General features: G+C 39.3%; 2 protein-coding genes across 2 annotated transcripts; one reads left to right on the plus strand and one right to left on the minus strand.

The window, feature by feature from the left end:
• The first annotated feature begins 2,499 nt into the window (after positions 1 to 2,499).
• On the plus strand, positions 2,500 to 3,878 carry LOC138204280 (cystatin-B-like). Its single transcript, XM_069159406.1, has 3 exons — positions 2,500 to 2,660; positions 2,771 to 2,872; positions 3,540 to 3,878. Exons 1-3 carry the CDS (start codon positions 2,589 to 2,591, stop codon positions 3,666 to 3,668), a joined length of 303 nt encoding a protein of 100 aa, XP_069015507.1. The 5' UTR covers positions 2,500 to 2,588; the 3' UTR covers positions 3,669 to 3,878.
• Positions 3,879 to 4,892: 1,014 nt separating this feature from the next.
• Positions 4,893 to 11,122, minus strand: mix23 (mitochondrial matrix import factor 23). Its single transcript, XM_069159407.1, has 5 exons — positions 11,052 to 11,122; positions 9,912 to 10,037; positions 9,633 to 9,779; positions 8,540 to 8,599; positions 4,893 to 8,448 (listed from the first exon to the last, which is right to left on the minus strand). Exons 1-5 carry the CDS (start codon positions 11,100 to 11,102, stop codon positions 8,398 to 8,400), a joined length of 435 nt encoding a protein of 144 aa, XP_069015508.1. The 5' UTR covers positions 11,103 to 11,122; the 3' UTR covers positions 4,893 to 8,397.
• Positions 11,123 to 11,362: the final 240 nt, after the last annotated feature.

Consider the following 11,362-nt stretch of genomic DNA (forward strand, 5'->3'; position numbering starts at 1 on the left):
ATCATCGTTCCCCACAGGACGTTCTGTACCATCTTACAGCTACATGGTGAGAAAATATATTTGCTACAACTTCACTGTCCTTGTCTTACTCGGTGCTCGTTAAAGCATTTTTTCACCGACCCTCGAGATCTCCTTTCTCATATCACCGTAGGGGTCTCACAAGATAGATTTGAGTTGTCACATAGTTATGATTCGGGATTAATTCTATCATTAGTGTGCTAACATCACAGCTCACCACATTTACATGCTATTGTGTAGCAGGTTTATTGTTAATCTGTGATCACTCTTAAATTGAACTGGTTGCAGCACTTAGACACACGGTATGTGACCACTGATCAGGGGTCAAGTGTTGACATATCGGTAAAAGGCTGCAGAAGACTTCTTGATGAAAGGCTTTTACTTCCCCTCAGTCACACTACTGAGCTCTCTAGCCTGCACATTTACTTCCAGTTAAATTTAGTGAGACCTAATTGGTATTCTGAATCCAGAGAATCACTTGTTCTGTCTGTTTTGCTGCATGTCTTTTCTTGTAATTCTTTATTGGCATCAGCAGGCACTTATTCTATTTTACACTGATCGATCTGCTCGTACCAAACAGGAGTAAATCAGGTTTAGGATGACTGCCACAACTGGATTTCTCACTGATCCTGGATTTGTCATATTTGTCCTGCAGATGTCCTCAATGCGTTTCCCACGTGCTCGTTTGTACTTCACCATACATCGGCCAGAGTAGTGAAGACGGTAGCAAATATTTCTGCTTGTCCTGTATAAAAGTTTTATTTCCTCTGACTAAGATTACCATTGGGATCTGGATTGTCTTGTGGAAGTTATGTATACTAGTTTAATCAATGTATTGTGCTTCCTAGAGACTTACATTGATTTTTCATGGATCCATACTGTTGTTCAAACTGTTTTCACAGTTCACATTTGCTGTCTTCAACCTTTGTTCGTATCTGACTCAGTGCTTCCACATGTTATATGTCACCTTACAGCAGGTGTATTAGTTTGGGAGTTTTTTCCCCTCCAAATAGTTGTTGTGCCTGAAGATCTCTGCTCTTCTTTGATTTAAATTTTTTTTTTTTTTTTTAAATTTTGCTGAGAACAGCTCAACTGTTTAGAACGCAGATTTAGATTTACCTGCAAACCTGCGGCTGTGAAGCAGCTTTTGTAATTAAATACAAAAGCTTTATGTGACGCTTGTTTCACAAAAGCCTCCTCTGGGTTTAGCTTTTTTTCTTTACATATTCATTTTCTTACATTTCCTCCATATGTAATTTCAGACACACATCAGACCCACAGCTCTGACAGAGCCACCCCCCTCACACAAAGGGACAGGGGCAACGCAGAGCCCGACCCTCTCAGACCTGCTGGAATAATTCAATAATCTGGTGCTGAACAGCCATGATTGGGTTGAACCTGACGGTTCAGGTTGTGATTAAGAAACTCATTGGAATGTGTTCAGAGATTTGCAAAATGTGATACACATTGCAAATTTCTGCATCAGTGCAGATATATTTTACGTCTCTTTGCAGCGCTTTTGCTTTGATATGTTTTCTGTGTTTATATTTGTTGACTCTCTGCATCGTTTTTATGGTCATTTTGCATCCTGTAGTGGTCCTTTTGCACATTTATCAGCCAACAATCTGTTTTGCATCTCTTTACTTTTATTTTGTCTCACTTTGAGACGTTTTGCATTATTTTGTGGCTTTTTTTTTTTTGCCTTTTGAGTCTCTTTATCTTTGTTTTGCATCATTTTGTGGTCGTTCAATATTCCAGGGTTAAACTTAACTTGAAGAAAGCACTACCTGAGTAAATGTACTTATTTTCCACCACTGAAAATGTTGGAAATTCATACTAAAGTGTGAGAAGGTGAAAAATGGCCTATTGAGTACAATCTGCCACAGACTTAAAAGATGAGTTGGAAGAAGAACTCTAATTCTACAGATTTCTTTAAAACACCCATGGATAAAAAAAACAATAAATGTCTAAGTTTTCCAAAACCATATCTGGACTACATTTGAGAGTACTAATCCTAAAGTAGTATCCCCTACGTAGTTTGTGGAACTATGATTTGCTACAATGCAAAATTAACAAAAAGAAGAACGAAAAAACGCCTACGAGGCTGTTTAGTTAGTCCATGACTCATCTTTGATCATCCCCAAACACTTTTTCCAGGATCCAGTTTTACCAGCCTCGTGATTTCCCTGCACTGTATTGAACCTGATGGTCAGCTGTGGTACTGTACCAGACATGCCTCGGACTAACCCACCTGGCTGTGCAAAGGGCATACAGAATTGTGGAAATATATTTTAAAGTATTTCCACTGTAAATATATAAGTTATTATTACACATATTTACAACCAGGTACGTTTTGTTGTTTTGTTTCGGGTTCTGATAGCGTTTAAAAAAAATAAAATAAATAAAATAAAATAAAATTTAAAAAAAACTCCCCCGCCCCCCCGCTAATGGTACAGTCCAAAACGCGGAATCATATGACCCACTGACTCAACACTTCAACGCCTCATAGACTCATACTCGGTCCGTTTCTGTCATTTCTTGTTTAAATTTCATTCCAAAAACTTGTCACAATGCCGATGTTGTGTGGAGGATCCTCCGACATAAAGGATGCCGACGAAAAAGTTCAGAAAATCTGCGACACAGTAAGTACAAAAGAATTATTATTACTGCACTTTCGCTTTGTTCAATAGAAACTATCCACACGCTGAGCCTGTTTTAATTTTGTTGTTGCTGTCACGTCATTGTTACTCAGGTGAAGCAGAAAGTAGAGGAGAAAGCAGGGAAGACCTATGATGTTTTTACTGCCAAGAGCTACACACAACAGCTTGTGGCCGGGACCAACTACTTCATTAAGGTAACCATTGTTCTTACAAAGCAAACAGCACAGTAGCAAAACCACGGAGCACCCAGAGTCTGTAAAAATGATAATTTTTTTCATATCTCTCTCTGTCACACACACACACACACACACACACACACACACACTATGAAAATATGATCTTTAAGGGCATTGGTGGCTCCCCAGAAAACCTTTCAATGACCATAAACAACCATCACTCTGGAGTTACACGAAAAGCTGGTATCAATACATCTCCTGTAAACAATAGATGACTGTTTGTAATGAGGAACACAGACTTTCACTAGTCACCAGCAGTTACCTCATTTCTGTGGGGGTTTATAGGCACACTAAACTATTTTTGGTTTTCAAGGTTGCAAAGTTAAAGCCACTATATTATACAAGTTCAGTATTTTTTTTTTCTTCTTCATTATAAAGCAAGTATAGCAGCTGTAGAAATACTTAGAAAGTGTCATAACACTCAGTACAAGGAGAAGTGCGCACAGCCTATAATCAGCACGTGAACCATTTGGACTTGAGTACGTTTTTGATGTCACGAAGTCATGCTCATGTTATATGTCTGCCATAAACAGAGCTAAAAGAAGAGTGAATATTGGACTTGCAGTATATGGAAGTGTAGTTTGTTGTCACCGTGGACTCTAACTTTGCTCGTACTTACCTACAGGTCCACGTGGGGGGAGACGATCACGTTCACATCCGTGTTTACGAGAAACTCCCATGTCATGGAGGAGAACTTGAGCTGAGTGATATGCAGCATTCCAAGACCCAGCAGGACCCTATCGGGTATTTCTAATGCGATCAGAAGCCAAGCAAAGCATCAGTGCCTACAGCCTGAAGTCTCATTATAATCAGTATTAAGGACAGTAGGCTCATTATACAAAACAACATTACATGTAAAAACATACTGTATATGCTCTGTAGATCACGATGATACAATAGTGTCACAGTTGAAACTATTTTGTACAAGATGTCTGAATAAACCAGGTCGATTTGTTGTGATTTAGTTCTGTGTTGCTTTTATTTCTGTTATGCTTTCTATAGAATAGCTGCAGTCCTCGGGACATACAGCAAGTGTTCAGCTGGCAGATGATGTGGTGGAAAAGGGTCAGGCGGTGACACAAACAAACATGTCTTCATCCTTCCTCTGCTAACTGTGGCAGCTGCTGACATGGCTCCTGATACTTGATTGATTAATGGATCTTAAGATTACAAAGTCCCTCTGTAGCTGTGTCCGTCTGCTATAAGTTTTACGTGTGTTTACACTCCCAGAACTTTATTTTATATTCTAGTAGTTTCTAGAGGTACCAAACATGTCGGACTGAGCTCTTAACAAATTCATCAGGTTTTAGACATCCACCTTCACATGCCCTGGTCTTTCATTTAACAGACTGTTTTTCACAGCATACATTTTAGCTTGTCTTTTCTGGAACACTTAATGGAAGTGAGTTATCTCATCCGGAGAGCTGTTTGACCCTCTTTTTTCATAGGTTCAGAACAGTTTTTTTTAAAAAAGCTTTGTTGTTCAGTGAGCAGTGCTCCCCTTTACATGTCCCCACCTCAACCAGTGAAACATTGTCCACTTCATGCAGCAAGCCCTTCACTCAAGGGCCTCTCAGTTGTGGTAACAAGGGAGGGGCAGGTCAGTCTGCATGGATGAGCACTTAAAACAATCAAAGCCCCTTTTACTTTTAGTGCAGCTTAAACTTTTATTCTGTGTAGATTTTGCACGTTCTCCCCTGAGCCTGTGTGAGTTTTCTGCAGGTGCTCTGGCTTCCACCCACAGTCCAAAGACCTGCATGTTACATTATTGATGATTCTAAATTGAGTGTAGGTGTGAACTGTTGACCGCGCCTTCCCTGAAAGCAACACTTTGCAGGTTGTGTGCTTGTGTCACATTCCTTAGATCACTTAAAATGTATGATTTTCTAATGATACAAACTTTTAATAGCTAAAAGAACAAAAACCATAAGAATTTGACACAATGACAGTCACTTATATTTATAGTTTTACTGCATATTCTCAATATGGTCAACCGCTTAAAATGATAATGTATTTGTATTTATGTTAAATAATTAATAAGGTTCTTTACAGCAAAAACTATTGTTCAAAGTATATTTAATCAATAGTAGCATTACAGACTGTTTAAAAAAAAAAAAAGGTCTGTAAATTGTGCACTTGCACCTGCGTGCCTGTTTTTCATGGAAACCCTGAATTGTGAAAGCTCACCACACCTTCAAATCATCTGCAGAAGTCACATACACTACAAATTCCTCCCAACAAAAACAGTATCAGCTAAGCATACATTTTCTGAGTCACACCTGGTATACTGAAGGTGCACCATGAACCTGATAACAGATCAGAACTGGTGGAATTTTACAGTATGAATACAGAAAAAAATATATATGAAAAGGCTGCATGATGCATTTAATAATAGATAAATTACTTTTTGCAATTATTTTCAGCAGCACTGATTACTCTGAACGAATAAAATATACAATATACGTGAGCCATACCCGATCTTGTGAGCAACATATTTCAAAATGTAGACTGCTGAGTACCACCGACCACACTTCCTTTTGTTTGTTAATTTCCAGATTCAGTCATTAGTCACTAGCTGTAAGCTTCATCCTGTGACTGTTGTTCCTCTTTGTTACGAACATGCTGTGTGATTTCTGTTCCCATTGATGAGTGAAATAACAGAAAGATCACCTTAGTCTCTGCATTCATTGTCCATAAGTGCATTTTAAACCTGCAGTGGATTCAAAAGGTTCCCTTCAAATTATTTACCTTGTAAATCCATCCAGTGCTCCAGTTTAAAAACAGGAAAAAGAAAATCTGACAGTAACCCTTTTGTTTCCTCAAGCTGTGAGAAATAAGGTATAAAATCACAGCACTCCACCGTTACATTTTACGTCGCAACTCTGCTACACTGTTTGTTTGAGGGAATTTCTCCACAGCTTAAAAACATTGCTTTAAATCTTGTTTCTTCAAGTTTTAGTGGAATTGATGACAAAAAGTCACGAGACAAATAAGGTGCAGTTTTTGACTTGGGACTCATCTGCCTGTGGTTTGGCTTCAGTTTTGCACAAGTCTTGAGACAGTGTAACACTGCAATTACTGAATGACAGATTTGGCTATTGTTCAAACTCAAAGACAGGCTTTAGCCTGAAGGTTTTGCAGTTGTGGGAATCTTTTAAGGCGTAATGAGGACTAACAATGCAGCATTTCCATGCTAAAATATTGGCTGTAGATAACCACACAACAGACAACCGTGTCCTCAAACTGAAACTAATGTGTGTCAGTACTTAAATCACAGCATTTGACAAACTCTTTTAGCAAAACAACAATTTCAACCTGTCAATTAAATGGAAAATTTCCCAAAACAAAAGTGTCACTAGATGGCACGGTTGTTGCTTTTTTATGCTCTAAACATACATGTTTGGGATCACTCGACTCCACTGGAGTTATTTAGTTGTAGGCCACAACTTGAGCTTAATTTCAGCCTATTTTTTTAATTTTTGTTTACATTTTGGAAACTTGGCACCATTAAAAGTATGCCGAATTACCTATAATGGAAGTAGAGAGACTATCACTGAATTACTTTTGACACTGAGGAAAACTTTAAAATGTGATGATTCTCAGGCAAGTTTTGAAAGTGTTTTTGTTTTTAACCCTTCTTAACTCTTACAATATGTTATGTAGCATGTGTCAGTTGTTTTAATGCCATTTATAAATCTGCTCAACAGGAGCACAGGTAGAGACACGCTGAGCAGTAAAACATCTGTATGAAACTAATCCAACATGCTCGGGTTGAGTGCAGTCTGATTTAACAAATCATCAAGTTTCCGCTGGATGTAGAAACTGTAGGCTGCTGACCAACTCTATCTGACTGCTGAGTAAACCAGAGATGTGGAGGAGGAGATGATGATATTTTGCATTCTTTAAGTTTTTGTCCAGTGACAAAAGGTGTGGAGGTTGCTACTTTCTACAAAACTGGGAAGTGAACACAACATTATCACTATCCGACTCACAAGTACCTTCTGACCTCTCTGATCTCTGCATTTCTGACATTAAGCAATTCTTTGAGCCAAAATGCGGGCTTTGCACACTGTTGAGCAATAACTTTAAAATACTATTATTTACTGTTACAATCATAGAAAAGACTAATTTGTGTACCGGGCTAACCCAGACTTCCAGCTTCTGAGATAGAGTTTGACAGGAATGACTATTTTTTTTTTACCAGGAAGGAAAAGCTGCCCTGGTTTTATTGCGATATATTTGGAATTGAAACAGCACTAATCTTTGAATCTCTGCACGAGTTGAATAAAAGAATCAACATTTAAATGGCAATAAAAGAAGAGCTGGACATTTGGTGGTTGTAAAATAATTAGATACCATTTTCAAACTGCTAAATAATCTAAAGCCAGGAGACGGTAAACTTAGCTTAGCACAAAGACTGGAAGCAGGGGAAACAGCTAGCCTATCCGAGCTCTGTCCAACGTCTGTACTTCATTAGGAGGATTCACTGAGTCAATGGATGCCACTGAGTCTGCAGCTCTGCAAGAACATAGAGACGCAATCGTGCTTTGAGCTAAATGCAGGGTTTTCTCTACCATTATAACACTGAAGAGCCTCACCCAAGTGTTTTTTCACTCTGGGAGGGTGAGAAAATTCACTTTCCGTCTTCATTTACTAATGTTTTGGGATTATCTTTTTTCATGACAGAGTGTGTGTTTTTCAATAAGTATTGTAACAATGATAGACCAAACTTATGTGAAAAGTGCAGAGTTTGTAACTGCCCCCATGACTGTGGCCACTGAGCACCTAACTCTTCCATAAATGCGAGGAAAAGCCTGTAAATGCAAACATTATAGGAGCAGCATACCTGAGACTGATACGAGTGTCATTACTTTTGCTGGTATTTGGTAATAAATGGAAGTAATGCACAACGAGTTTTAACCACATGGTGGCACTAGATGGAAAGTTACCAAAACTCTTACAATTCATCTTATGGGAAATATGAATTTTAGCACAAAATGTCCTGGTAATCAATCCAAGAGTTGCTGAGATATGTCTGTCTGGACCAGAGAGCTAGATCCCCAAACAACCGGCTTTGTCTTCCTAAAGATTTGCATTGAATGCCTCGAGGAAAAGTAGATGGAGAAGAGAAGAAGTCGACCTCCTGAAATTCACTGCATGTGAAGCACCAACGTAATCAAAAGCTCTCTGTGATTTAAAATACAGACAACAGGTTTCACTTGAAAATATTTCAGTCTTTTTTTCTTCTTTTTTTTAAAAACAACCTCTTTTTGTACAATAACTGTCATTAGAGAAGCACACAGAGGACTGATTTACAGCGGTGGTAATGCAATATAATAATCACAATGGAATACAAGTGTGTTGGAGAAGAGGTCAGATTGGTCTGCGTGGTGAACAGCCTGCAGTCAGGACTCAGGTCACAGTTTCCGCTTCAATCTGGATTTGAACCTCGAATTCAGGAGCTCTTTCATCAGACAGAGGCTTCACTTCACCTTCGGAGGCGAGTAGTGGATTCGGCACCTTTCGCTGAAAATCTGAACAAGACAAACCAGCAATAAGTAACATAGAACATCACAACAACTCGTTTATGTGGGATTATACATGATAGTAGAGAGCATACTGCACCTTCAGACTTCTATCATTGACGACTTCTTCAACATTCAGCTCAGACTTCATGAGCTTCAACTGGGGACAAGGAGGGCAAGAGATGCCTTACTCAGCATATTATTTTTCACTCACCCATAAGTAAGATAGCAGACTAATCTTATAATCAGACACATTTCTGTCCCCAACATAATAACTGCTGCTTTAAAGGATCAGTTCACCCAAGTTGCAGAACATAAAACTATATATATATCACATTTTGTCATTGTTTACTTGCAGTACTTATCCCTGCCAATAAAGTTGGTCCGACGGTTCCTTTTAATTTGTTACGTTTTGAGACACCCGTGTTTTAAATTTGTGTCGCCACACAACATACAAGGGAGGAGAAACCAGTTTTGTTTGTGTTGCTCACAGTACAAAGAAACTACATTTAAAGGGTACTCCAGTGATTTAGGTAATACTCCCCCAAACACTGGAGCCGACATTTCCCATAATGCAACTAGAACGTGAACAGCGTCTTCCATTAGATTCCCCTCACATCCTAAATGGCAACTTCTTTCAAACTCCGAAGCCTTTAGTAATGCAGACTTTTTGTAAAGTCCAGTGTAATGCTGCTGACATCACTGACATCACATAAAAACATTTCCATACTGTAAAAAGCTTCTCAAGAGACAGAAGATATTAATCAAACTATTTTCAAAGGGTAAATATGACTCTCTATGACCAGTTCACTGAACTTCATGTGTAAAATTGGTGGCGTGACCCTTTAAAAAAAAAAAAGTTCCGTCAGTGCTTCTTTCAGCCGACAATGTTTTGGTTGCTGTGGATGATCTAATAACCGAGCCGTGGTTAACTGGTAGCTATTTTCTGTTGAATAAAAAGTCCCTATGAAAACTGTCTGCAGTGAGCTCGGTGGACGATCCCGAGTGTTGCGTATATAAATGTCACTTTTAAATGCTTTCAGCTTCCCAGATAAAAAAAAATCCACTGGCCTTCATATTCGTGTTTGTGACAGGAGATGTGCAGGAATAGATTCACCAGAACGCCGGCATTGCACAAAAAGTGATCTTGCATGTCTACATTTCCTTTGGGGAGTTTTAGAAACAGGACTTACGTTGGTCTGCTCATTCCTCAGCTGTTTGATTAATGCCAGGTTTTCGTTGTCTTTTGCCCTTTCTTCACGTAGGTGTCCCACCAACTCTGAGGTTTGGGCTATGCAGACCTTTATAGCTTTGTCTCTGCTCAGATGGGCCTCCATCATCTGTGGGGCGCACAAAACACAAGAGACGTTGCACAGAAGTTGTTTCTATGAACGACCCGGGAATTCATACTTTCAGTTTTGTTGAGACGGACATGTTATTCTTTTTTTTTTGTCTTCACTCGTCCCACTCACAGATTCATAGAGTTGTTTGCAGGTTTGTGTGGCATCCACCTTTCCTGAGAAGGAGACTGTGGGCACGGTGGTGTTCAGGGCATGCACGATGCGGTCGTCTATGGTGCGCATCGCCTTTAGGACCTCCTGAGAGACATACAGAGGGACGGAAAGAGTCAATGATTGGATGGATAGACCAACAACTGTGGGTTATAATGCAATAAATACCACTTTTAATTCAGGGTTACCTAAAAAAAAAAAAAAAAATAAATAACAGTAATCAGTGTTCTGTTGGGAGGTTTACACTACTTTTGTTTTGTTTTTTGGACTTTTCAGCTTTATTTGCCAGTTTAAAACATTTGTTAGGAAAATCATGAAATGGAACAAGTTACATTACTTTAATGAAGTCTAAAAATAAAATAAAATTTTAAAAAAAAAAGCTTACATTGCTTATTACACTTCTTAACAGGCTAACTAGTAATCTGCGACCTTAATACCTACATACACAACCCAAACCTACTTTTGGAAAATAACCTCCCAAGCACTGGTGCCATCTACTGGGTTTCATCACGCATGACATATAGTGGGTCAAATGACCTCCATCTCACAAGGTTATGGAAAGTGCACCATTAATTAATAGTGGATCTGCACCGTAATTTAATGATATAAATGTACTGGGTTCCTTTTTTTTTTTTGACCCGTGAAGGACCCTTTCATCAGGTAGTTATTCCCTCTAATCCTCCTGACAAAACAAAAACAAACAAAACAAACACGAGCTCCTTTGTGGAGGTAAAACAAAAAAAATACAGACAAGTGATCGATAACTTCGTGTAACCGGTGAGTTTTCTATCTGCTCTCCCAGTTTTATATTGTCGCTGCAACATGTGTGCATCAAAGTGCGCTACTACTTTTAAATGAGGCTGAAATCTGCCGTCCGGGTGTAAAAAAAAAAAAAAACCTGACACGGTTGGACGTTAAAAACCACATGCAGCCAGATTCAGTGCAAACAGTGCTGATCAGCTGGATCAGCTGGATCAACAGATCGTCGCGTTACGCGGACAGTAAAGCGACGGTGAACGACCGTCGACGGGGCGGTGAGTCGGGCGGATGTCGTCCTGTGAAAAGCCGCCACGGGTCGAGATGATCCTCCGTTTGAATTACCTGAAACATTGAAAAGTCCTCACAGTTTAAAGTTCCACCGGGCGCCGCCATAGTGGGACTGAAAGGGGTCCTCCACCGAACCAACAAAGTGCCTGAATAAAAACCCCACTTCGGTCAGGCTACGAAGATATTTTTACGCGATATTATATTTCCGGCATTAAGTATTAAGACTTAACCCCGGAACCTAACTTGAATCGCAGCCCCTCTTACCGTGTAGGGCAGGCATGAATCCAAGGAGGAGCAGACTTTAAAAAAAAAAAATTAAAAAAAAAAGACATTTAGTTTTCGATCAGGCATTCAGAACGGCCTCT

Source organism: Embiotoca jacksoni, unplaced genomic scaffold (genome assembly GCF_022577435.1).
Source record: "Embiotoca jacksoni isolate LCO1_2020_lvr unplaced genomic scaffold, fEmbJac1.0.p SCAF_25, whole genome shotgun sequence".
Lineage (NCBI taxonomy): Eukaryota > Metazoa > Chordata > Actinopteri > Embiotocidae > Embiotoca > Embiotoca jacksoni.

Coding starts and splice junctions, on each gene's coding strand:
- LOC138204280 (XM_069159406.1), top strand. CDS start 2,589: ATGCCGATGTTGTGTGGAGGATCCTCCGACATAAAGGATGCCGACGAA. Junction 2,661..2,770: donor TTCAGAAAATCTGCGACACA/GTAAGTACAAAA, acceptor ATTGTTACTCAG/GTGAAGCAGAAAGTAGAGGA. Junction 2,873..3,539: donor GGACCAACTACTTCATTAAG/GTAACCATTGTT, acceptor ACTTACCTACAG/GTCCACGTGGGGGGAGACGA.
- mix23 (XM_069159407.1), bottom strand. CDS start 11,102: ATGGCGGCGCCCGGTGGAACTTTAAACTGTGAGGACTTTTCAATGTTT. Junction 10,038..11,051: donor AGGACTTTTCAATGTTTCAG/GTAATTCAAACG, acceptor TATGTCTCTCAG/GAGGTCCTAAAGGCGATGCG. Junction 8,449..8,539: donor TCAATGATAGAAGTCTGAAG/GTGCAGTATGCT, acceptor TGTCTTGTTCAG/ATTTTCAGCGAAAGGTGCCG.